This window comes from Enhydra lutris, unplaced genomic scaffold (assembly GCF_002288905.1).
Source record: "Enhydra lutris kenyoni isolate GAN:26980312 unplaced genomic scaffold, ASM228890v2 scaffoldscaffold24, whole genome shotgun sequence".
NCBI classification, from domain to species: domain Eukaryota; kingdom Metazoa; phylum Chordata; class Mammalia; order Carnivora; family Mustelidae; genus Enhydra; species Enhydra lutris.
In genome coordinates, this window is record NW_019154108.1 from 4,117,377 (window position 1) to 4,145,239 (window position 27,863).

General features: G+C 43.8%; 1 protein-coding gene across 3 annotated transcripts in view; it reads left to right on the forward strand.

Annotated features, from left to right (window-relative positions):
- The window catches only part of LOC111150646 (dynamin 3), a 527,967-nt gene that overhangs the window by 473,819 nt on the left and 26,285 nt on the right, over positions 1-27,863 (forward strand). For all 3 annotated transcript variants that reach the window (XM_022508131.1, XM_022508132.1, XM_022508130.1), the window contains one exon: positions 26,454-26,618. In XM_022508131.1, coding sequence (XP_022363839.1) covers positions 26,454-26,618 — 165 coding nt within the window. The remainder of the gene's footprint in view (positions 1-26,453; positions 26,619-27,863) is intronic.

The following is a 27,863-nucleotide window of genomic DNA, read 5'->3' on the forward strand; positions in this document are numbered from 1 at the left end:
ATAGGATTTTTTTTAAGTAAAATTATTTAGCGACAAGAATTTAGCACTTTCAAAGCAGCCGCATGGGCTGTTGCCCAGAACTCCCTTAAAGATTGCTTTGCTGAGGCTGTTGGACATCTGTCAGCGTTTTCCGCATAAACCATCGGCTCAAAAAAAATTCTTCAGGCCGCAACTTGATATGTCAGGTCTGAGCTCAGGAGTTTTTATGTGTATTCAGGAAATAACTTCAGCTGTTTTTAAGTTAGAGCTATAGGGGAAAATCGAATACCAAGACACACATTTAGTTTATACATAGATTAAAAGAAAATGGACTTCCACCCAACGAAAACGAAGGGAAAACATCTAAACACTTTCACAGTAGTGAAGTTTTCTTCACACTGTGTTGCCGAAACAGGATGTCTTTATTGGAGCTATGGTGACCGCATTCTTCGTAGGATAGGATATGGAGCTCCGCCCAGCTTTAATTCCAGAGGCCAGAATGTGCCCACCTCTTGGCAGCTGGGGATGTACGGCTTCAGTGACAAATTCCAACCCTTCAGCTTTCCAGATCCTTGTACAGCCGGAGACTAACACAATAAACAGCATTTGCCAAAAGGCATCGTGATCCTCTGGTGGGTTGTGGTCTCGCACAGCTTCGACATACATTATCTTGACGTCTAAAATTACTTCTCAGAGTACAGCTGTGTGTGTGTTACTGGACCTCATTCCACTGGCTGATCCCATGTAGTCCAGTTACAATAGGAATGCACTTTTGAACCGAAAACTGTCACTACAAATCTCACTGAGAGCACAAGGATTCATGAGGAGGCCCGGTTTATTGGTTTGTAAGGATTTGCCGGTGAAGGTAGGGAGACTGTGCCTTAGAATTGTTATTGTATTCAAGATGGAAAAATCGTTTTAATGAGTGAACCACTGATTTTTTTTGATGGGAATGTTAATTGAAAATAGAAAGGCAGGGAATGAGCAGGCCTTCACAACACCAGTCCACTGCGCCAGGTGTCTCTGTTGTAGGCCTTCTTTGAACTAAAGATTCCCTAAATCACTATGGCACTTCTGAGGGTTACCTCAGGGGGGGAACCCTCAAAAGTGTACAAGCACTTAAAACTATACTAAAATTGAGCCACTGATTTACTTACAGATCTCCGTGTGGCTCCCTGACCTACTAATCACAGAGTCTTTTGTTGCAACAGGATTTTCTTCCCCATAGAGATGGGAAAATGCCCCAGTTTTTCTGATTTATCTGTACTTATCACACTGAACTTAGAGCTTTGAACACTGAATTTCAGTCCTACCTCTTCAACTTATATTGTATGGCCTTGGAAGAAGCACACATCTTTTTGACTGGTAGTTTCTGAAAAAGGAAAGAAGTCTATGTCAAAAGCTCCAAGCGAGTTATGGGAGTAAAACATTTTGAAAACTGTATACCTCTACCTTTATACAAAGTATATATTCATATGAATAGTACACAGGATTGTTACTAGCATCAAAGGAAACTAGAAATCTAAAGTACCTGGAACCCAAGTAAAATTTGACCCCCCCCCCAAAAAAAATGGTGGTTTGAGTATAATTTGCTTTTAGTATCAACCTCTATTCCACTTATTCATGGTTTACAAAATGTCTTGCAAGGATGGGTGGCTTTTCTGGGTAGCTAGTAACAGTATTAGTACACAGTCCTTAATACACCGTGTGTTGATGTGTATGTGTGTGTCTGTGGTTTATAAAACATTTTGCTGTAGAATATTCTGAAGTAAAAGAAAAGACTAGACACTGATCAGAGTTCATAAATCGTTATTATTTTAAACTGTACTAATCTTAGAAAAGGATCTTTTAAAAAAAGACTTTGATTTCCAGCAGTTTTTAAACTAGCTATCTTAACGTCAAAACATCTAGAAATATTGTGAGAAGTGCTTTTTTAAATTTCTAATTGAGCTCATAAGAAATATAGAAAACACTGTAGTGCCACCATAGAGAGGAAACAGGAAAGTAGGGGGTTAAGACTATGGTGAAGCCACAGCTGTCCGTGGGGCATTTGCCATCACTGTACTCAAGAGCTTTGGTTTTCCATGGTCATGTGGGGGATAGGAGAAAAGGTGTCAGCCAGAACATGTTGGAAAGTTGAAACCAAGCCCTCTGCCAGTAAGCAGGACCCTCAAAGATACACACCTTTGAGATGAATCTATCTGCCAGTAATGAAAGAAAACCAAGAGAGCTACTTATCTCAGCCTAAGCTCTGGGTAGAAGGAAAGAAAAGTCTTCTTTGAAAATCAGTCCATTGTTAGAGAATCTGAATGATTTGAGGTTCAAGTTTATACCCCTTAACATGGTCAAGCAGAATGAAAACTAGGATGTTAAGTTAAAGTGGTCCAGGTGGGAAGCAGTTTTGGGTGCCTGTAGAGACATAAATATTCCTTGAAGGTACACACACCCACATCAGACCTAATAGGATTCATAGAAATAAAACCCAGCTGAACATAAATACACAATCCAATATTTATTTTTTAATTTTTATTTTTTAAAGATTTTATTTATTCATTTGACAGACAGAGATCACAAGTAGGCAGAGAGGCAGGCAGAGAGAGAGAGGAGGAAGCAGGCTCCCTGCTGAGCAGAGAGCCCGATGTGGGGCTCGATCCCAGGATCCCGGGATCATGGGATCTGAGCTGAAGGCAGAGGCTTTAACCCACTGAACCACCCAGGCGCCCCCACAATCCAATATTTAAAAGTACTCAAAAAAAAAAAAAGAGAGAGAGAGAGAAACCATCATGAGGGCGTCAAGAGATTAACAGTAGAAAAGAATTTGGACTATGTTTATTTTTTTAAGATTTTATTTATCTGAGAGAGAGAATGACAGCACAAGTGGGGGGCGGGGAGTATAGTGGGAGAGGGAAAAGCAGACAATGCAGGGCTCCACGCCAGGACCCTGGGACCATGACCTGAGCCAAAGGCAGACGCTTAACCAACTGAGCCACCCAGGCGCCCTGGACTATGTTTAAAATGCTTAAAGAAATAAGAGCGACTCATAAACTTGAGAAAGGAACAGCTTTTTAAAAACACAATGCAGGGGCGCCTGGGTGGCTCAGTGGTTAAAGCCTCTGCCTTCGGCTCAGGTCATGATCTCAGGGTCCTGGGATTGAGCCCCGCATCAGGCTCTCTGCTCAGCAGGGAGCCTGCCTCCTCCTCCTTTCTCTCTCTCTGCCTGCCTCTCTGCCTACTTGTGATCTGTCTGTCAAATTTAAAAAAAAAAAAAATCTTAAAAAAAAACACAATGCACATGTTTTAAAGAACTAAATAGAGCTTTTAGAAATGAAAATGCTTATTGAAGTTAAAACTTTATCGGGGGGGGGGGGCGCCTGCGTGGCTCAGTCTAAGCCTCTGCCTTTGGCTCGGGTCATGATCACATGGTCCCGGGATTGAGCCCCGAATCGGGCTCCCTGCTGTTCAGGAAGCTTGCTTCTCCCTCTCCCACTCTCCCTGCTTGTGTTCCCTCTCTGGCTGTGTCTCTCTCTGTCAGATAAATAAGTAAAATCTTTAAAAAAAAATAAAACTTTATGCGTAGACTAAACAGCTGAAGAGACTAAGTGAAATGGGTCATATACTGATTGCGTGCTGATAAACACTTAATAACGATCTCTCCAGGGGAGGAGAAGAGAGCCCCTGTCCGTGTCCTGTTTGCCAGCTTCCGTGCTGCACCTGCTCCTATCACAGCCAATTTTAAACTACCAGTGTGATGACAGTGAGTGCAGAACTGGGAAGAGATGCTCTCGGTTGGTTCCTGGATGCTGGTACACCCCAGTTCCTAAAAGGACTGACTGCATAACTGTATCAGTTGCCCAGAATGCAGCAGAGAGACAGGAAATGTATGAGACGTGAAAGATAGCATGAGGAAGTCTAACCTATGTTTAATCATCATTCGAGAAGTGATTAGGAGAATGGCTAAAATATTTCCAAAATTGATGTAAGTCATGAATTCTAAGATCTAGGAAAACCACAGATAACATGCAGATACACATTTGAAACGAAATTTCAAAACACCAAAGACAAGCAGATGATCTTAAAAGCATCCAGAGAAAAAAGAAAGATCAACTTCCAAGAAACAAGAATTAAGGCTTCTTAAGAGCAGCAATGGAAACCAGAAATGGACTAGTTTCCAGAGTACAGACAGAGGAGTTGTTAACCTAGAACTGCATAACTTAAAGCATTATTTTATAGTGAGGGCATAATAAAGACATTTCAAACAACCAAACAGTATTTATCACCAATGGATGCACACAGAAAGAACTACTTAAAGAGGAATTTTAGGAAGAAGGAAAATGATCCATGAGGATTATGGACAAAGAAATGGATAAACATTTAAGTAAATCTAACCCAACACGAAAACAACCACAATAAGAATGTCTAATAATTAGGGGCGCCTGGGTGGCTCAGTGGGTTAAGCCTCTGCCTTCGGCTCAGGTCATGATCTCAGGGTCCTGGGATCGAGTCCCACATTGGGCTCTCTGCTCAGCAGGGAGCCTGCTTCCCTCTCTCTCTCTCTCTGCCTGCCTCTCTGTCTACTTGTGGTCTCTCTCTGTCAAATAAATAAATAAAATCTTTAAAAAAAAAAAAAGAATGTCTAGTAATTAAAAGCCATGTGACAGTTTTATTTTCCCACAAAAACTTAACAGTTTATTTTACATTTAATTGTATTACCACTTAGAAGCTCTAATTGTCTTTTATTCACTTGTGACTTATAAAACAGATAAAAAATGTTAAAGTATTTTGGCAAAAGTTTCCCTTATTTTAGTCTAAATTACACTGTGTTAAGCATAACACAAATTGGGATGGGTTTTTAGTTTGTAATGAAAGATCCATAAATATCTCTAAGAAGAAAACACACTCCTCTGTGTATGTCCTTTCCTCTCACTACCCCACTCCATCACTGAACGTCTGAAACAAGGTGTGTGCCTTTTCCACCCATTAAGCTAGACTGTGACACGAGCTCGGTCCTACAATTGAACTCAGTTCTGACACTGTTTACCAGCAGATGGTCAGACCCCACAGATTAAGGGGTTCCATTCCATAGGAGGGCCCCACTCCCCTACCCAGCTGTGGATGCCAGTCAGAAATGGAGGCTGTCAGCTATGCTTCCAGCCAGCCTGGCAGACAGAAGTCCCTACAACCCGTCTTCTGGTTTGGTAATTTGCTAGAGTGGTTCACATAACTCAGAGAACAGTTTATTTTCTAGACCCCTGGTTTATTATAAAAGGACTTACCTCTGGAACAGCCTGATGGAAGACACGCATAGGGCAAGGTATGTGGGAAAGGGCACAGGGTTGCTGTGCCCTCTCTGGGCATACGACTTTCCCGTACCTCCCTGTCTTCACCAAGCTGAACGTCCTCCGAACCCTACCCTTGTGTTTTCATGGAGGTTTCATTACAGAGACGTGATTGATTAAATCATTGCCCATTGTCTACTGGCAGTTGAACTCAATCCCCAGCCCCTCTCTCTTCCCCAGAGGATGGGGCTGAAAGTTCCAACCCTCTCATCAGTCACGTGGTTTGTTCCACTGGCAACCGGCCCCCATCCTTAGGTGCCTTCCAAAGTCCCCCCATTAATATAAACTCAGGTGTGATTGGAAGGGGCTATTGTCGTAACAAAAGACACCTTTTTGTCTAACTCTTATCACTTAGAAAAGCCGAAGGTTTTCAGGAGCTCTGCAAAGAATAGCACCAAAGCGAAACGTATATTCCTTAGTATAAATCTTAATTTCATGATACTTCAGATTTCAAAAAAATTCATATCTTATTGATCTTGAGAGTTCAATTATGTGAGTTCCATGTCATTTGCCAGGGATTTCCAAACTAGGGTGAACTGAGAAAGACATCTTGCTGTTTATGATTGTGAAAAAGTTGACCCCCCAAAACAATGGAAGTTCAGAGCCTGTGCTTCTCCCTATGCACATGCTGGTGACTTTTGACCACTAGGAGACTTCTGTACTCACTCCAACTAACAAGAAGAGACACAGTTATTATATGCTGTGTTCCAATTAAAGGAACTAGGCCTCATTGGAGAAATCAGGACTGGAGTGGAGAAAGTACAAAATGAGTACAGAACACCTTATGGTTCCAGAAAGTTTACTTTCTCAAAAAAGTGTACTCAAAAAAGTGATGGGGCCATGTTTAAGGATATGGGAGATGGACTTGAGGGAGACTCCCAGGGATTAAATCTGAGACCAATTCAGCAACAAAATTATGATAGTAATGGATTATAAGCCATAGAATAACAAAGCTATACTTCCATAAATAATTGAATAAGTAAATGAAGAAGAGAAAGGTCTTCCTTACAATATAAGTCCAAGTGATGAGAGAAAACCATCCTTTGCAGAACACCATAGGAGTGAGCGTTTCTCTCAAAACTCATTAAGGGATGCTAAAATTAGTAGCTGAAAGTATGATGAGAAACATCATATTTATATCACCTCAAAATAGCATCCAAAAAATACTTCTTAATCCCAAAAGGGAAAAGAAATAGAAACTTTACAGTGGGGAAACCCGGTGGTCACCATCTTAACCAAGTGATCAAGTTAACATCACTAGCACTGGGACAGACTGATCTCATATAGTGTCTTGGTATAATGCACCGAAGACACCTCGTTTATGTGGCTTTAAAAAAAAAAATGCATAACCTAGGGTTGCCTGGGTCGGTTGAGTGTCCGGCTTTTGGTTTCGGCTCAGGTCATGATCTCAGGGTCATGAGACTGAGCCCTGTTTTGGGCTCTGATCTCAGCATGGAGTCTGCTTGGGATTCTCTCTCTCTCCCTTGCCCACTTGCCCTCCAACCCCTGCTCATGCTTCTCTCTAACTAAATAAATGAAGTCTTTTTAAAAGCGCATAACTTAAATTCAGTTAGCAAATGTCAGTAAACTCAAATTGAGAGACACTGTAAAGTAACCGGCCAGGAGTCTTCAAAATTTCCTGACTGACCATGATTGTGTGGTTTTAGAAGATGTTAACAGTTGAGGAATCTGGGTCAACAGCATACAGGAATTCTTTGTATGAATTTTGCAAACTTTTTATAAAACTGTGAAACTATTTCAAGATGAAATTGTTTAAAAAAAATCAAAGACAGGTTATGATCGTTTTCCTGGGCCTCTCCATCCTCTCTCAATGTCAGAAAGGCCTCCTCTAGCCAGAGGCATCAGTGGATGGTTTGAGAAGAAGAGCGCCAAGTTCCAGGCTCAGAAGGAAGGAAACAGTTTGGGTCTGAAGCACGAGGTCCCTACCATGTTGAAATGAGTGTAGCAGAGGCTGTTAACATGCCTTCTCATTCTCCCTCCCACCCCCCAACCCGTCCCCCACTCTGCAGACTGCTTTTAATCCTATTGGGAGGATATACAGGGAGAAAGAAAGAAAAATAATGAATGGCTGTATTCTTTGGCACATGAAGAACAGTTTCCCTTTTGGGGTTTCAAGAATAAAAAATGAGATGGTTTAAATCTTGCTAACTTGTGCAAGAATGTGTGTGTGTGTGTGTGTGTGTGTGTGTAGGTAAAAAAATGTAAACTACCACTGGAAAAATTAATGCTGATTTTCAAAATCCACTAAAGCAGAGGAAAACATTATTCCAGAATAAGGTGCATTAGAGACTAGCGGGGGCAAAAAGGACAGCATGGGCTCTGGTTTAGCGTGGGGCGGACTAGGAAACACCCTCTTCATAGCCAGCCCTAAAGAGATGAGCTATTGTTGCCACGACGTGTTTATCAAACGTCTGGGCTAGTGTGAGAGAGTTCTGTGTTTTTATTTTAGCCCGATCTGCGACGCTCCCGCCCCACAAAGTGAAACAGCCACAGGGACAGCAACAAAACCCCACTGAGTGTTGGCAGGAAGCCCGGCAGTCAGGCCTGGCTTTTTCAAAGGAATCTCTCGGTTTGATGCCTCGCGTCTTGGCCGGGAGCTCCAGACCAATGTTCTTAAGACCGAAGAGAAAAAACCCGGGGGTCCTTGGTAATTCCTTCTGCTTAGAAAAGCAAAACAAACAAACAAGCAAACAAACAGGTGGGCAGAACGTCCGTGGTCCTGCTGACTCCCTCCCGCGGCACCAGGCTGGGGCCGGGCCTGGAGGAGCGGAGAAGCCGCAGACGGGTCGGGGGTGAATTCCGCCCGCGCCCGCGGCTCCGGAGCCCTTCTGCGGGGTGTGTGTCCCCTAAACCGGCTCCTTCCGCTTCGTCCCATGCCACCAGGTCGCCTGTCTGTGACTCAGTCCGGGGCGTCCCTGAACTTCCATGAAACATAAGCTACGTGTCCGGACGCCCCGACCCGCCCCGACCCAGCATCCGCAGGGGGGGCGGGCGCACTTGGGAGGGGGGGGCACCCCGCTGAGCCTGGCAGGAGGCCGCGTGGACCCGCCAGCCCGTGTGAGCGCGGTCGCACCGCCCGCTCCGGGCCCACGGCCTTCCTCGAGGCTCTCCGGCCGCACCTCTGCGGCGAGCCGTGGCGGTCCCCATCCCCGACCTCGGCCCCCCGCCCCTCGGTGTCCGCGCTGTGGGACACACAAGTCGGCCCCGCGCACCCCACACCTCCGAGCGGCCTTTGGGCTCCGTTTCTGTAATTCGGGGCTGGGATGTTCCGCCCGAGCAGAACTTGCAAACTCGCTGAATTTAAACCCGAATGGGGGTGGGGGTGGGGCTGGCCGCGGAAGGGACCCGCGGGTGCAGCCCCGGAGCTCGTGCGGCGCCGCCCGCTGCGTGCGCCCCCCGCGGGACCCCGGGTGGCGGCCCCGACGCGGCGGCTCCGGGGGGCGTTGGCGGGTCTTTCCCGTGTGGCCGTGCGTGAGCCGGGACGAGCGCGGCTTAGGACCAGGGAGGCCCGTTTCCAGTCTTTCATGGAAATATTTCTAGACGATTTCTGTGGCTCTTTTCCGTGAGCTCATTTATTTGCTTTTGCTTCAGAACAGAGCGTTTTAATGAGCGGTTTTACGAGGCTAACCTGCCTTCTGCGAGCGCCGCAGGACCGGGTTCCTGTGACGCATGACCTTTGCCCCATTTTCCATTAAAACACAGAACTTTCCTCTCATCAGCTTCCTACTGAGACCTTGGAGGGAGAAAATGCAGCAGATACTTCGGTCTGCTCTCCGGCCCACTGAAATGCATAGGTTTTTGAAGTAGCTGTTGTTTCCTTATGGCTCCAAAACTATAGTCCACATAGATATTTTAACCGCGGATCGTGTATTTTCTGAGGTGCTTGTTTCCTCCTCAGCTTATACCTTTACCTAGTCTGTTACTCTGCCTCCCAGTAAATAACTCAGTGGGCTGTCTTTAAAATCCATCGAGGCAGGTACAAGGCCGAGAGGAGCCCCACATCGTTCTGGAAATAGAACTTTTTATTTAAAAAATGCCTAGTTTTCTCCGACGTACGTTACCTGCCAGCGCCAGGAAGCTCCTTGTTTACCGCAGAGCTGAACTGCCATCTGATGCCTTTTGATTCCTTCTCTTTTTGTATTTTAATTCGAGTGTAGAACAACTGTTTCCTATTTTATAGGTAACCGCCTAGGTATCTTTGTGTAGAATGACTTTCTTTTCTCCAACCTGAAAAATCCCAATTTGTTTAATTTTGCTTTCAGGTCTACTTCCAGCGATTTAAGCAGTATTATTGATATCTGCTAAGCATTCCACCTCTCCCTTTCATTTGAGCAGTGGCGCCCCAGACAGGATGCAGAGCCCCTGGAAGGTTTCTAACCAGTTCTGAGAACAATGGGGCCATTGTGGGGTAGCACTCTGGGCTCCCTCTTGGTTGTGCATTCATTCCAGCCCTGTTTGTCTTTTAAACTATACTACGGATTTCTGGTTAGTCTGCGGTTCCTTGTAACACCTCACTCTTTCTCTGCCCTGTTTGCTTCAACCAATCTGTCCTCATCTTCTAATCCCCTTTACTTTTTCTCTTTAGGACAAGGAGTGCACTCTTTAAGACAGAGTGAAGTAAGTTTAGGGAAAATGAAAGGAAATCTACTTCACATAACAGGTTATAAACTTAGTCCCAAAAGGTAGGGGCTGGCACGAAATGTAAATGAATTCAAAAAACCTCTTAGCCAAATTTATGAATGAGAGCCATAAATGGCTACTAAGAAAACCAGGGCTATGCCTGATTTTTACTGTTGGAGTCAGAGAGTTACCCCAAGGCCACCTCCCACAGGAGGTCTCTAGCAGTCGGTTGAAATGGCTGACCTTGGGCCTGGCCAGCATGAGATTTCCCGAGCACCCTGTGTCCTCCGCGCTTGTCCCGTCTCTGTCCCACTGGGTCGCAGAAAGACCCTCCTGGTCTGTTCTGGGATAGGCCACTTTCTTTTTGAAATAACTTCTTTTTTTTTTTTTTTTTTAATTTCCCTTTACCGTTCGACCATCTGCCTACCACAGTGCCAGTTAGTTAGGGAGCAATGACGTCTGTCCAGTGGAAACTAGCTGAGATCACATTTGGATCCTAAAACATAGATACTTTCTTTTATGTAAAGTCAGACCCTACTGTTTCCTGGGAATTTTCAGACCTAAGACCATAAATAGCATTTTGGCTTCATCCCGTATCCTGTCCTCAGGAGAACCTTCAGTCCTTTCGCCCCTTCTGCCCTTTCCAATCTGTGTCTCCTTCCTGCTCACCCGGGGACACTTTTAAAATACAGATGCCCCGCCCAGGTCACTTACATCACAGCCTCTCTGTGGGTGGGGCCCAGGCCTCTGTATCCTTCCAGGGCATCCCAGGCTCTTCTTGGCAACCAGACCGAGAGCCTGGCCGCGTAGGTTGTCTTAGTGTACCCTCAGCTGGAGCGCCCCGGGCATCATCTCCGTGTCTCCGAGGCACGGTCGGCCTCCCCCAGCCTCCCCTGCTGAGTGTTTCCTACTGGCGGTGACACTGCACAGGTCAATGACACCGGGCGCTTCCGCTTCTGTCTCCTCTGTTCTTCCAACTGCGAGCTCCTAGTAAAAGAAGATTTGCTGCAAAAATCTGCCCCTTGCAAATTTCTGATACCAACACGTAAAAGGATTTTCGTTTCCTCCTATTCACCTCTTTGTTGACAAACATGTCACCTGATCCAAATGCAGTGGCCCTTCATGTCAGTCCCTCGCTTTCCTTCCAGGCAAGCGTGTCACCCCTTTCTCTGGGAGAACGTTGAGGCCAACTAGATGAAGCTGCCAGGACCCTCGTCTTCATTCTTCCCTGTTACCTTCTCAGCCTTCCCTTAAATGTTCAAGAGCAAAGATTCCACCTTTCTTTAGTAAACACTGTGGAAGAGCTCCTGAAATACATTCCAATACAGTGGGAAAGGCCTAGTAGGAAGCAATTAATAATAATTCAGGGGAAAAAATGTAGATTTTTAAGAAGAAAAATACATTTAAATAAGCTCTGAATATGTAGGAAGGAGAGATCACTTCTCATTAATTTCACCAGGGAAGAGGATCCCACAGGGGCCTGACATATGGGCCAGGCCTTGGATAGTGGAAGGACTGTAGCAGTCAGATTTTAGGCAGAAGGACAGTCACATCCGAGGGGGCAGCAGGGCCAAAAGCACCAGGCTGTGATGTGCATGTTTTGATCTAGAAATAGTGAATGGCTACGTAGAGCTGGGATGTGGCGTAGAAGGTAATTCTCTAAATACTTCTCCTTTGCCAATACACGGAGTCTCTTTTGTTTTTGATATCCTCTAAAATCTCACACACGCAACTGCCTTCTCTGGTGTCCTTGGCCTTTTGTCGACTGGCTCCTTTTTTAGCTTCATATATACACGTGTCCTCCCTGCCCTATAAGAAACATTCTGTGACCCCGATATCCTGACACATACCATGCCATTTCTACCCCAGACAATAATTAGTCTCCCTGATTCTAATCTTAACCCTCCTTAAATAAGCTTAGCCTGAAAACAGCTGCCATAGTAATCCTCCTAAAACATCGTTGGATTGTATCCTTTAAAACATGCTGGTCACCATGCCCTCCCCGATATTTCCCCCAACGTATCAAGCTAACTTCCACCTCTGTTCCTTTTGTTTCCCTTGCCTGCACGCCTTCTTGAGGTCTGCACGGTCCAGTACAATCAAGCCAGGTCTCAACTGCTTTCTCTCTGTGGCTCCTGAAAACTCTAGAAGTCACTCCTCCCTTGGGAAGCTGATTACACTTAAAGGCTTTATCATAGTACAGAGGACTTACCGTGTGCTGTGATTGTGACTCGTTGTTTCCTGTCACTCTGCTCCTCCCAGATAGATGGTAAACTTCTTTTTTTTTTTTTTTTTAAGATTTTATTTATTTATTTGACAGAGATCACAAGCAGGCAGAGAGGCAGGCGGGGAGCGGGGGGAGCAGGCTCCCTGCAGAGCAGAGAGCCTGATGCGGGGCTTGATCCCAGGACCCTGAGATCATGACCTGAGCTGAAGGCAGCGGCTTAACCCACTGAGCCACCCAGGTGCCCCAGATGGTAAACTTCTTAAGAGCACAGATTGTGTTGGGTTCCTCCCTCTCACCTCCCAAGGCACCGAGTACGTTTCTCACCCTATGTTATATGTTTCATGCATAGCATGAACTAATTGTAATAATTCCCTGTTCCTCGGTACGCTGGTTTAGGCCAACATAAAGACTCTACAAAGAGGTCAGCAGGACGTCGTGTTTGCACTATATGTGAGGGGCTCATTTTCTACTCTACAATATTAGTATCTAGTCTGCATATCAATTTTGATGTAGTTGCCTCTTCTGAACTCAAAAAGAGTCAGTTACAAAGTCAAAATTGAGCCTAGAGATTAAAGTACCAAATAATCGGGAATACGGGGGTAGAAGAGCCCATTAATGATATCCAGGTGGGTTAAATCTGGCACATCCAAACTGGGGGATGGAATGGAACCTACAGGACAAATGACCACAACAACAGATTTCAAGGAAAAGAGAGAGAGAGAGAATGAAATGGAGGAGAAATCTTTAAACTAAAATAACCCTAAGAGCTATATGTGCCAGTCCCAGCACATGGACTTATTTGGATTCCAATTCAAACATGTATCCTTAAAGACATTTTTTAGAGACAGTTCGGGAAGTATACTGTGAACACAGAATACAGTTGGCCCTTGAACAATGTGGGGCTCAGGGGAGCCCCATGCCCTGTGCAGGATAACTTTTAACTCCCCAAAAACTGAACTACTAGTAACCTGTTGGCCAGAAGCCTTACCAGTAATATAAACTATTAGCACACACTTTGTATGTTCTATGTGTTCTAGACTTTATTCTTCCAATAAAGTAAGCTAGAGAAAAGAAAATGTTATTCAGAAACCTTAAAGAAGAGAAAATACATTTACAGTATTCCTCTGTATTTATTGGAAAAAATGTGCATAAATGGACCCACATGGCTCAAACCGGTGTTGTTCAAGGGTCAACTATATTTGTAATGTTAAGAAATTATTATTAATATTTTTAGGTGTGCTTGTATTGTGGCTATGTTTTTCAAGGGTCCTTTTCTTTTAGGAATACATACTAAAATATTTACAGGTACAATCACATGGTGCTGGAGTTTGCCTCAGTGTTGTTGGGGAGCATGGATGGGACAAGGATAAACACATGACCAGTTGTTGAGGCTGAGCATTGAGCACCTGGAGGCTCATTTCTGTTATTCTCTTTACTCTCTCTCCACTTTTACATATATTTAAATTTTCCTGAATGAAAGGACTTAAAAAGTAGTTACTGATGTTAAAGGATTCTTGTTAAATATTTTGTGTGTGATAGTGATATCATGGTTATGGTTTTTGAAAAGGAGTCCTTATCTTTTAGAAATACCAACTGGAATATTAATGTGTGAAATGATAAAAAAATTAATTGCACAAGTTATTGTGGTTTAAATATATATATATAGTAAAGTGAAAACACAAAATGTTTACATTGGCTTTGAAAAAATTTCATATCCCCAGGGACACATCCCTAAACCCCAAAAGTCGAGAAACAGTAATACTTTAGGTTATGTAAGGCCTGCCCTGTGTTTTACCTGTTTTTTACCAAAAGATACGCCCAGATCAAGGGCTAATGGGAGTTGCGCAGCCTATATGTGGGGCCTCCGGAAGGGCAAAAATAAGCAAACACTGGTGGTGAGTCGTCTTCATCCTTTAAGATACAGGATCTGTGACGAGAGTCTTGGCTTCAAAAACTCTTTGGTTTTATTCCAAGTACCATCAGCCCTCAGTGGATATACTTTGAGACGTGCTTACACAGTCCTAGGTTTTTTGTTTTTGTTTTGTTTTTTTTTGTTTGTTTGTTTGTTTTTAAGATTCCATGTATTTGACAGAGAGAAATCACAAGTAGGCAGAGAGGCAGGCAGAGAGAGAGGAGGAAGCAGGCTCCCCGCGGAGCAGAGAGCCCGATGCGGGGCTCGATCCCAGGACCCTGAGATCATGACCCGAGCCGAAGGCAGAGGCTTTAACCCACTGAGCCACCCAGGAGCCCCACACAGTCCTAGGTTTTTAAAAATCCTCAGGCTTTCCCTGATACCAGTTTAATTCGTAAATTCATCCTCAGCCCGCTGACCAACTTTTCAATGAAGCATGGATTATTAGCACATTTATCTGATGTGGGGAGGAAGGAACGTCTTGTGTCTGTGATGAAGGTATTCATGAGCACCAGAGTGATCATTAGGCTAATACTGGATCCCGGCTGAGGGTCTGGAAAAGTTAGAAAAGTCATTCGTGGATGAGGAAGGATTGAGCGTGCTACTAAGAGCTTCATCATTTCGAGGGGATTCCTGTCAAGCATATGGCTCTCTCTTCTTGTCATCCTAAAGCCATAAACACTCACGGAACTTCATCCTCCTACTGACAGTGTCTCAATAAAAGTTAAAATTAACTGTACAACCTGTTAAGTTAATGAAATCACTTTATGCTCTCTCAAAGTCTCATTTGATGCTATAACCCGAGGAGATAAAACTTTGAACACTTAACTAGGAAATGTAGGATTTATCAAGTGGCCATCCTGAGAATATGAATCTAATGTAAACATTTTTATCAGGATGAATCAGCAGTATTGTTTTAGCAGTGGAACTGGCACTTAAGAATAAGATTGTTAATAAGCAATCCTTCATAAAGTTTTTTTTTAAAGCATGTATTTTTTTTAGAACTTAAAAAAGCACTTTATATGAAAGATATAATACCATGGACCTAATTTGTACTTACACAGTCCAGTGCAGTAGCCACTAGCTATGTGTTGTTCCTGAGCCTTTGAAATGTGGCTGGTGCCAGTTGAGACATGCTGTAAGCATAAATGCACACTGGAGTCCGGTACTTGGTACGAAAACAGAAAAGAATGCAACTATCTCGTTAGTGACTTTTATATTAAACTGATAAGAACAGATACTACACTTGATCTTAGCCAAAAGGCCGAGAAGCGATGTGACTTTTATATTAATTACATGTTGCATTTGTTTGCTAGAGCTGCTATGACAAAGGGTCCCGCAAAGTGGTCTAAACCACAGAAATTTGTTTTCTCACAATTCCAGAAGCCAGAAACCTGAGATCAAAGTGTCAGCAGGGTTGGTTTCATGGGAGGCCTCTCTCCTGGGTGTGTGGATGGCTGCCTTCTTCCTCGGTCATCACATGGCCTTTCCTCTATGTGTGCTCGGGTCCTAATCCCTCCTTATGAGGACACCAGTCACAGTAGCTTTCAGCCTACCTGAATGGTCTCATTATAATTTAGTTACCTCTTAAAAGATCCTATTTCCTCATACAGTCCCATTCTGAGGTACTAGGAGTTGGGACTTCAGCACATTTGGGATGGATACAACTCAGCCTATAAACACATCAGAATGATAGCATTTCTTTAAGTGGTAGTATTTTGGATATGTCTGCTTAAATGAAACATTATTAAAGTGCATTTCACTGGCTTTATTTGGCATGGCTGCAGAAATGTGGCTTATGTTTTATTTCTGCTGGACAGCGCTGTATTTGATTTCTTCAGAATGTTAGAACTCTGGAGCATCACCTGTCCGAGGAGTAAGGAAAAGGTCTAATTTTTTAAAACTTGTCACTTTCCATTTAATTTCACTTTTAGTACCCAGTTCTACCGAGGTGTGGTGAGTGAGCAAACGCAGTGGGAAGGGGGTATTAAGAGCGGGAAACGTACGCGAGGCAAGCTGGGTCAGGGTCCTGATTCAGTGATTTTCAGGCCCATCCCTTCCCCTCCCTGTGCTTCCATTCCCTCCTCCTAAAGAGGAAAAACGGGAATGGCTGACATTTACTGAGTGTTTATTATGGGCCAGGCTCTCTTCTGAATGTCTACACCAGCCATTTACTTAATCTGCACAACAACCCTTGAAAGGTAATAATTATAATATATATTATATAATATGTAAATTATTAAATTTTTATATTCATCATTTAAATTATTAAATTATTATATTAAAATATATAAAAGGTAATAAATATAACGTATATAATATAATTATATAATAAAAATAAAAACAATATAAATATAACGTTGTTACTCTGTTGGGACAGAAAACTGAAGTATCAGAGATCAATGAACCCCCACAAGTTCCCAGGGTTGGTAAGTAGTGGAACCAAGTGGTCTCACTCTGCGTCATCCTTTGTTCCCTATGTGCTTCTGTCCCCCAAGACTGTCGCAGGACAAACTGAGATACTGTATGTGAATGCGTTTAAACATTGTTGACATTCACTGTTTTGTCTTTTCCTAGAAATATTCCAGATAAAGCTAGTGTTTTTCTCTTTTGACTGGCAGCTCCACCTGTCTTCCTTGGCCTGGTGATTTTAGAGCTAAAGGAAGGGACCGTGTCCGTGTTTTTGACCCATGATCGAGCCACACAGTCTTTGGAAGGATTCTTAGAAAGTCACCAGTTCTAGCTCACTCTCTTGCTCCTCGGAGCTCTAGTTTTTCCCAGCATGCCCAGAAGATTTTGCTGGAGTTCTTGTAGTAACTGGGTGCTCCCCAGTTAGGTCATATTTCTGAATGGCTCTCATGGCTTATATGAAGATGGCACACACTTCCTTTTCTTCTGGTCATTGAACGTTAGAGCTGGAAGGGCCTCTGGACGTGGAGTCGGTGCCTCTCGTGCTCAGGCAGGCCGTGAAGGGCCTGATGCCGTTAGTACATAAGTCCACAAGTATTGATTGGTGAGATGGTAGCCCCGTTTCTTTCTCTGTTGCAGAAAACAGTCTCAAAGGCTTTGCAAGCGACCTTTTGAATATTTTTTAACCAAGCTCATATTTATGAATTTTGTAAACCCATTTAAGTCATTTATATCAATCATCTCAAGTAATACAAACAGTTAACTTCTGTCGAGCTCTCGCTCTGTCAGGCGCTGTGCTTGTGCGCCTCGTCAGTGACGCTGTATTTCTTCTCTACACCTGCCCGCGCCTGTAACGTGTCAGATGTCAACCTTGCCCCCTCTTACAGCGCAGAGATTAAGGCCTAGAGAGGCTGACGGACTTCTTCGCTTTAATTTCACTGAAGTCGCAAAACGAATTAGTGACAAAACAAGACAGGAATATAGTTCATCTGATTCCGTAGTTCATACTCTTTGTTACTGTTCTAAATCTCTGCTCAAACCAGAGTGGTTTGGGAGCCTGGGGTAATCTGCTAGAGTCAGGTAGAATTTTTTTTAATTATATTTTAAGAATGTTACAAATGTGTGTTTAGTCCAAGTATTTTCCTTACAGTTTCTTTGATTTGGGGGTTCTCCTACAGACCTAGTAGAGTGTGTTACTTACAGGAGTGTGGAAGATACCGTTAAGTGAGACATGGGTTCTATTGAAATGGTAGGAATTGCCATCCAGAATTATTTCATTGATTTATTTTAATGTCTTTTAAATTTTAATCACACATACCATCTTGGTATTGCATAAAATATGCTTCCTTAAGCCATGTGCATTTCAGTCTTGAGCCCTCTAAAAATGGGTATCTTGCCATTTCCATTTTTTGCATATTCCCAGGTATTTTATAAATGACTGTGAAGTGTTGCTAGAAATTGTATTGAATTAGATGGACAGTGTTGTCACATTTGTTTTTCAGTGCCTTTGGCCACCAATGTAGAATGAAACTCGGTGATGATCATTTCAAAGAGCTTTTACTCTTTAATTCAGAAATCATTATACCTATTTTAATTTGAAAGTATTTATATGAATTGAGTGGACATAAGCAATTGGCAGGGGGGATATTATAGTACTCACTAATAATAACATTTCTAAGAATTTTGAAGCCATGGTTAGGAAAAAAGAAATTGGGGGGAAATGGTGAACGCGAGCAGCAATGTGTTTTCTTAGCAATATTTACATACCCCATCTACAGTTACCTTGTTATTCTATAAAGGAACATCTTGTTCTGGTCATAAAAAGCATTATTTGAAATTGTAATTTCATCAGTGTTTATTAGTGGTTATAGTCTGATTTCTGCTCCTAAACTACTTTAAAAACGATCTAGGGAAAGAAAGTTTTAAGAAACCACCTCAACTTTTCTGTTATACCTCAAGCCATCTTTACCAATCTTATTAACACAGCCCTCAGTGCAATCTCTTGTATATAAATTTTAAAATACTACAGACTTTCTCCTAATAACTGCCCCCATCACATTTACCTTAGAGTAGTTTTATTTTTTGTTATAAATGCTGCCTGTCCTCAGTTGCTGATTTTAAAGTAATCTTGCCTTTGTTAGTTTTTGCTGCTCTGTGAGGAGTAGGCAGAACTTGAAGCAAACGTCACGATCAAGGTGAAGCAAAGAAAGTTTTGTTTTCTGTACATTATTTCTCCCGTATTATGAATCAGGCAATACATGCAATTTCAGGAAAGGGATAGAGAGGAGTAACAAAACAATAAACTACAGACAAAATGGCTGTTACTTCCAGCATATAGATCTCTGTGGAATCAATCGATTTTTCGATATCAGAATTTTTAGCATTTCCAGTATATTGTATTCTTATCATCTTCATGAATTTCTATTTTCTGCACACTGGAGATTTGCCTACCTTGAGAAAAAGGCCTCTACATTTTAGTTTTCTCTTAATTGGGAATGAGTATTTACAGAGATGGAAGTTCTATTTGGGGACGCTTTGGAAGTACCTTTCCAGTTCTGGGGCACGTCCATGCATGCTGTCTGTTTGGCGGCCCGGACAGACATGGTCCGTTGTTACCTCCAGAAACGTTCTCTCTTTGAAGACTGGGAACAAGGGATTTATGACAGCTCAACTCGGCAGATTGGTTCTGATTTTACTTTAATCTCTCCTATTAACAGAAACGGACCTAAATTTTCTAGAACAGTTTATAGATTATCTGGGTCATCTGGTAAGGCCATTGGGCCCTGGAATGCCTGACAGAGGGGTACGCACTAATTCGCATGTGGGGATGGCTGAAAAAGTTATCTTGAGGCTTTGGGGAAATTCTCCAGTTGACTCCAGGTGATGACTTTATCAAGGACAGTGGTCAGGGGAGTCTGAAGAAATGTAAACCCCTTGACTCTAATGACTTCTTTAAAAGCTTGGTCGTTTTGTTTCTCTACTCCTGCAACAAGTCATGTATCTACCCACAATTTTACCCTCGTGTGTTTTTAATCCGTGGCATTCTTGTCTTATTTACTAAGACGTTCTTGCATGTAAAGCAAGGGGTATCGTATTTGCACTGTACTTTGAAGGATTATGTACCTCAAGAAGCTTTCAGTTGGGCTGGGGAAGGGACATGTGTGCACCTGAGATACAGGACGGGGCTGAGAGGTCTAGGCTAGATGTTCAGATGCAGGGAGGAGAGGGAGGAGTGGGAGGAGCGGGGCTGTACTTCAGAGGCAGCCCTCAGAGACACCCCAGAAGTGCTAAACCACGAGGGGGGCAGGTGGACTTGGAAGGAAGAGCCTCAGGTTGAGAGAACATCCTGAGTAAGTGATTTATTCATCCCAGCTCTTCCAGACAGGGGCAAGAGAACTTCAAGTCAAGCCAACCCAACTTCTAAAAACGAACAGAAAGCGGTTTACTGGCCGGTGTAACCACACAAGCAGAGACACGGCTGTCGCAGCCAGATCCACGCCCTTGCATGATGTCTGGAGACACCTGCCTGTGGCCATCTCCCAACTGTGCCCTCTCTGTTAGTGCCACTGACAGCAGGTTTGACTCCTCTCCACTCTGAGGCACACCCGCCTTCGGGCTTACTTCTTAGAAAGCTGTCATTCCTAGATGGAAGGAAGCTTCTCCTTGTTAAGAGTTCTGACGAATGTGCCGTGATTGGCTTTGCGCGGTCACGTGCCATCTCTGCCATCCCCGCTGAGCAGAGAGCCCGACGTGGGACTCAATCCCAGGATCCCGAGATCATGACCTGAGCCGAAGGCAGTGGCCCAACCCGCTGAGCCACCCAGGCGCCCCTCAAGGCATCTTAAATGCAAATGCAGGGACTTGTCAGTTATAGGAGGGAAATCCTTCTCCTTATCCCTCCAGATCCTCCTTATTCATCGCTGTCGTCATTCAAAATGCTTATCAGAGACATAGGCCTTCATTGGCCCCACTCAGAAAGAGACTGTTAGCAGCTATTGGGCTGAGAGTTTGAAAAAAAAGAGCCACCCATTGACATAGGTTTGTTGTTTTTAGTCAAGTATGTATCTTTCCAATCCTATGTGTTTTCTTTAGTAGCTGTTTAATTTCACATTAATCACATAGTTTTATAATGTTTATCATGATGCCTTGCAGAGCTGGGAGGAGAGCAAGCGCCATAGGGAAAAGGAAAAGACGGTAGCAGGGAAAGGAGAAGAGGGACGGAAGGACAGTGACGACAATGGCACACAGAGTCGGGCCCTGCCTGCTCTGTCCCGTGCAGCACCGCTCCCAGGATCGGGTGAGATTTAGTGTCTCGTGCTGCCCCCAGGATGCTCCTGGCAGACTGGAGGTGTAGGTCAATGCCAGCACTGGACTACAGGCGCGGCTCCGAGCTACAGACATCTGTAGACAGAGTCACCGGTGTCTTTGTTTCGCTGGCGTCCGTGTGGATGCAGATGGCTACTGGGCCTGCCCAGACCAGGGGCTGTGCGGGCAGAGCTCAGTCGAACCAGCCGAGCTGTCACTCCCATTTGCCATCCAGCTCCCCTGCCTGCGCCTCAGTCTCTTAGGTCCCGTCGGAAACAGACACCCAGTCCCTCGGGAGATGGCCTGGGTGTTTGTCTTCAGAGGCTCCCCGCTGCACATCGGGCATAGACTGAGTCCTAAGGACAGAACAGTGAGCGCGTGCCCAGTGTCGGAAATGTCACCCAGCCCGTGAGCCCTGTCTCTCGTGTGGCCGTCCCCAGGGGCTGCCCTCGAATCCCGAGTGCTGGAGCTCAGCCTCGAACCCGCAGACCCTTCTCACCTGCGCGCTCCCTGCCCGAGGGGAGGCTCACCAGCGAGCCCCGTCTTTCGACTTCCTTCGTACCCCTCTCGGCTCAGCTGAGACAGCGAACCGGTATTTTTGTTAAGATAATTAATGACATGCCTGTCACAGGGCAGCAGACTACAATCTCGACTCCTCTCAAAGGCTTTCTAGGGCACGTGTTTTCCATAGCTTTTGAGTTTGGTTTTTTGGGTTTTTACAAGTTTCGTCGCCTGACTGCAAATTAGCCTCGAACTTGCCTCCGCAAATTAGAAGACGTACGTGACTGAAAGTGGGGAAGGTTTCAGTGAGGCATTCTTCCTAATACGGGCTAGAAAATGCAAAGCTCTGTTAGCGTGGTGACACTATTTTTCGTAATGATGACCTGATTCACTAAGAAAAAGTTAAGTGATATTTTTCTACTGTTTGTTTAAGGTGGGGGAGAAATTGTATGACAATAATAAGATGCTTAGAAAGGGGCAAGCATTGCTTATCTGGAAAAATCGCTTGGGTAGATCTGTAGGTTATGGTGCGATGCTCTCCACTGTGAGAAGAGACGCAGCAGAACCCCCTCCCCCATTAATTAGGAAGTTTATGCACATGTATTTGCCGGGACACTTTGCATTTCTGTCATTCCACTTTTAAAGAGTTGCAGTCACCTTAAGAAAATAACCTTATAGAGGTGGTTTCAGTGATCCTCCAAGAAGCCTTTGACATAATTGAATAAGAAATTTAGGGAAAGAGAAGAGGTGAAAACAAAACACACGAAAAATAGACATCCGCCGTCCAACCCACCTCTCTTGTAACGGTTGCTCTAAGGTACGGTGGGAATTATTTCCGGAGCAACTCTTTTGTCCTCTTACCTGTCGAAGTATTAAGTCTCTAGGAGAAAGCTTTTAAATTAAAATGTAAAACAGACTGTTTCTTGAGTACCGTGCAAATAGCTTCACAAGAAAGAAAATGACAATATTGTTTATAAACAAGTTACAGTGCTGAGTTGTTGTTTTTCATTGTTTAAGTGGCATTAGATCTCACAAAAGCTGTTTAGAACAAAATTGGCAATAGGAAGGCCGGTCCATTGTATTTTTCAGAAGAAAGCTGGTTTTCACAATATTATTCACATTTTGTAAACAGCATCAATGAACCTGCACATAAAAGGTTAAATGTTTGCAGACCGTTCTTCTTTGCCTCAAAGATCAGAGACAAATTACTATTTTTATTTTACATTCCCTTGATGAGGATAATGATAAACAGCTGTCACTACGGTGCTTCGGCTGCAGAGAATCCCGCTGCCATCCTGTAATTTAAACAAAGAAGAAATACACAGTCGTACCCAGTATACATGCAGGGACGAGCACGACAGAGAATTTGGTTACAACTGGGTCAGAGAAAAGGGAACATTTGCTCTCTGACATTACTCAGTTAAAAGAAAAAGTCCATCTCTGCACATTTCTCCCATTTATCTTAAATATATTAGAAAGGGCAAGCACTCCTTTCTCTCTTTCTAAAATCAGAGAAGAAACTCAACTTGCATTCTGAATTCTGTGACTCCCCGTCCTGTCCATGGTATTATCTGAGTAATTAAAGTTTGCATGTGACCACATATTTCCAAAAGCTAAAGAGAACTTCGAATTGTTTTATGGGTTATTCTGGAATACTTCTTGGGGGGGTGCGTGTGTGCGTGTGTGTGTGTGTGTGTGTGTGCTCGTGCGTGTGTGTGTATGTGTGTTGAGAATCCGTTCAGTGTTCTCCATTCACTCAACACTTGCCTTATTATTTGCATCTGGTTTTAAAAAGTGAAAGTGAACGTCTTTTGTGTGTTTTGATAGGCAAAAAGTAAAGTAAGGCTAAATGCTAAAAGTAGTGTGAAGTGGGAAAATTCACTGTTTCTATGTAAACATGCAGACGATGATATAATTTCTTGGTGTTTTATATTTCTGGAGGTTCTTTTAAAAATACTATTTACTCTGCTTTTCTGTTTCAGTCATTTTTTTTTTTAACAAGTAGCAATATTTCCATGACCTCTCCTTCCTGGAAACTCTTTTCACATTTATTATTTTATCTATGAAACTGACTTGACGTATTATGGATGTTTCAGTGTCTCATAATACTTCCTGATTTTTTTATACTTATGGAAGAAAAAGAAATTTGTTAAAGTCATATACCTCTTACACTCCCTGAACCGATTTCAGCTCTCAGAGGCTCAGCGTGCTCTTCCGAGGGTGGGTGGCCAGTAACGAGGTTGTGGTGTGGACCCTCCCGGCAAAGTGCTTCGCACAGTACCCAGAACACGGCAAGTGCTCAAGTGTTCCTGGGACAGGCGGGATGTTGATGCTGCAGTGGCATCCCTCCTGACTGTTAAACACCTCAGCGAAACCTCAGTGTATTTCAGATCAGAGAGGCAAACTGAATTGTATTTTATCCATCGCGGAGGTGTATGTCGCTTGGCATAAAAGCTGTTTTCCTCCCAAAGCCATCGGTCATCTCTTCTCATTTATATACATAATTTCATAATCATTGTATCATTCTCAGTGTTATCAAGTAGTCATGGGTCCTAACTCATCACCCTGGGGTTTCTCTGCTCTCCAGTGTCTCTGGCACGTAGGCAGGCACACTGGGAGCCCCTGGAAGGCACCAGAGCCGCTTCCTGAATTTAAGTAAACCCCTTGTGCAGTTGTTAACTCCCTCTCCCGTGCATGGAGCTCTGTGCCGGGTGCTGAGAAGGGAGAGATAAACAAGACCCCAGAATCTAACAGAAGAGCATAAAATGAGGCTGGTATTAAATCACAGAAGTGAATGCGAGACACAGAGGACGTGCAGAGGAGGGCGCGACGGGTCTAGGGGCCGCAGGAGCTTTGTCCAGAGGCAACGACCAACCAAGGCTCTGAAAGATGAAAGACCTTCACGGTGGGGGGAGGGGTGTCCAGGCAAAGGGGACTAGCTTGCAGAAAACATGGAGGTGTTTAAAAAAAATACCCTTGCCATTTTTATATTGCTTGAATTGAAAATGTTTCATGCACAAATTTTTTATCTTAAATTTTCATGGTGTGTGTTGAGAGGCAGCTAACTCTTACTCCATGAATGTTCAGAAAGGAAGGAAAGCAGCTAACATTTATTGAGGCCCCTGGCTAGGTCATCTCCTGTGTGTTATCTCCTTTAGCTTCTGCAAGTTTATCAGGGACACGTATCCCCATTTTAAAGATAGGGAAGCTGAGCTTAAATTACATCAAGTGACTGAAACGCGGCCACCCAGCCAGTATACAACAGAGCCTGAATTTGAACCTGAAGTTTTCACTTTCAAATACATTATCCTTAAAACGACTTTGCAGGTACCACTGACTTACACCATGGGCTCAGCGTGGAGCACATTTGCAGTGGTTCCTATGCCCCAGGGAGAAGCTGGGAAACATTGTTTCTTCGCTGCCGTGGCTTTACCTTCCCTCTACCTGCTGCTTTATGGCCTCCGCGTTTTACCCATCTGTCCTAGATCCCACTGTGCTTGTGTATCACCGATTAATAATAAAAAATAAAGAACTACAGAAGACTCGATTCAGTTCCCTCTCTCTCAGTGACCAAAGACCATTTCAAACCACTGTCATGTTTGAAACTCCCTCTACCTTGCGGGAGAAGCAGTAGGAGGCCTCCGAAATGGCCTCGAAGCTCTCACTCTGAAGCCTGCGGTCCTACTCTCAGGGTTGGAGGAACGAGTGTTGTGTTTTAGAGTGAGCACATTATTTTAATATTCTTTAAAGGTCTTATTTATTTATTTGACAGAGAAAGAGACAGCGAGAGCAGGAACACAAGCAAGAGGTGTGGGAGAGGAGAAGCAGGTTCCCACCAAGCAGAAGCCTGATGTGAGGCTCGATTCCTGGACCCCAGGATCGCAACCTGAGCCGAAGGCAGATGCTTAATGACTGACAGGCGCCCCTATTTTAATATTTTTAAAAATTATTGGATATTCCTGAGCAAGAGAAGCCTATATAAATGATTAGGACCTATTTCTCTCCTTGTTATCGTTGACTTTGGAGGCCTACAAATACGCCTTTCACACATGCGTATTGATTCAAAGGAAAAGTTTGCCATTTATAGATCTGTTTAAACACAGGGCTTTGCCTAAAACTGATAGGATGATTGAAAACCTGGCAGATCAAAGTATGTACATTTCCAAGGAAAAGTACTTCATGTCTACAATGGAAGCAATAAATTATCCCCCCCACTTTTTTTTGCATTTGTAATTAAATCTTTCCAAATGTTAGAAAGTAGCCAGACCACTAACAATATTTGTATCATGTTCTGGGGCTTAGATGGTTCAACCTGACTTGAAATGGAGACCATTTGTTCTAAATTGATTTCAATGCCAAGCCAATAGGTCAGCCCTTAATGACGAAGATGCCATTCCAGCCCAGCCTCTGGTGGATAAGCCAAAATTAATTAACTCAAGTCCCAAAGTATAGAAAACAGATGCTTCTCTCATGTTGCACAAATAAATTCTTTGTGTATAGATGTGTTCTGTTTTATTCAAAGAATAACAAGTTGGAAGTTAAAATTATAAGTTTTCCACAATGGAGCCAGCCTTTAGTAGTGATGACAGAAGCATGAATTTACAGAACAAATTCCAGCAAGTGCATGGAAAGATGAATTATTCCCTTTATCTCTTATTTTGGCTCCAGGCCAGACCTAGGAGATTTAGTTTTAAAACCTGGGCTCATCCAAATGCTGATCCATTCCAGAACAGACCTAGGGGTTCCAGAACAACATCAAGGTTATTTCCAATCTGTAGAACCCCAGAGGTTTGCATCTGCATCACTCGCTTGGATTCAGTTCATCAGCCAGTTTGCAAATGGCTGAGGATTACATTGTTTTCTAGAAGTCGGTTGTTAGGTGCACGGTTTATCTGGCTGGTCACCTCAGCATTCACGCAGAGGGGGTGCTTTTCCTGGGGTGTGGGTCACTAAACGTGGAGGAGTAACTGCGTGGTTCTGATCTCTTTTCAGAATTACCGGGTGTGATGAAGATAAAGTTGGTCACCATCTAGTAATAGAACTCCCCGGTAGAGTGATCAGGAGGTGATCATCTGGTAACATACGGTATTTTGTTCTTCGGAAGGAACGTGAAATAACCCGTGTGTTCTTTCCTTTCCGTTAGACTGAAAGTGACGAGAACGGCCAAGCAGAGAACTTCTCCATGGACCCACAGTTGGAGAGACAAGTGGAGACCATCCGCAACCTCGTGGACTCCTACATGTCCATCATCAACAAATGCATCCGGGATCTAATTCCAAAAACAATCATGCACCTTATGATCAATAATGTAAGTGATGATCAGCTGTCTCACTTGAACCTCTGACCTGTCTCCGTGCGAAAGTGCTCATATTCCCATCAAATTCTTTGTGGTATCGTCTGGGTGGTTGAAATACCCGTGGCCCAGGTTCCTCATTTTCTATTACTAGTGGTCAGGGACCGACCAGGGAAAGAGAATTTTGGAAACCCAACATGGGGCTTACAGGCACAGAACCATGGGGTTCCCTGTCGCCTGTCTGCTCTGTGGGGTTCCCTGTCACCTTTGCTCCCAGGGAAGCAGAGCAGATATGCTGAGCTGTGGTCACGGTGCGAGTTCATTGCAAAGCCGGCAATGAAATCAGATGCCTGGCTCCTAGACTTTGAGATTCAAAGCCAAAAATATTTATTCTTTTCTACACACAAACCCATAGAAAGTATGTTGATTTAATTATTTTCACCTTCTAAAGGCCATGGAATGCTATCTTAACCTGCGAAACAGCTTTTCGCCCTCTCCCCTTGGATCCAGAGTCAGGCCACTCCTCCTTTCTGCAGTTGGGGTGTGATGCCACACATCTTCAGGCCCCGGTTAGACAAGCCCTCAGTTGATCGGGAGCATGTGGAATCCCTCCCTCTTCGTGGTTCCTTTACAGTAGCCAGGACAGGATTCTTAAGTTACGCAATCTGGTTCGGGTCTTTTGGCAGCTACTGTATTAAAGTACAAATAATATCAAGTTATTTGAGAAACTGTCTTTTAGATAAGAGGCCATAATGTGGTGTATTATAACTGGCTCTTCTGACTCTTGAAAAGGAGACAGCAACATTTTTGGTCTAGCTGTAGTCTCGGGACGCCTTTTTATTTACGTCAATGATACATTATGAGCACTTGCTGGTAGCACACACAGATGAGCGCGCAAACGTCCCGGACACGCCGGAATCCGGGAGAGACCTCTGCTCTCGCCTGGTTCTGCTCTAGAGTCTGTTGACCTCAGGACAAATCCGTTCACTTCTTTTCCTCCATTTCCTCCAAAAGTAAAATACGAATCATGGAAAAGGTACCTGATTCAGGGATTTATTTCAGAAGGTGGTGTATATGGGAATTCTATGAAGAATATACGGGTAAGAAACCATTGTGGCTGCCTGCCGATTTCAGAACTGGAAAGAACCTTTACTCATATTTCAAGATTTCTTTCAAAACTGTGTTTGTAAACTTGACATTGTATTTGCGGTTCATGGTGTGTTCATTCCTTGAAGAAAGGTTTCCAGGAAGAAACCCTTG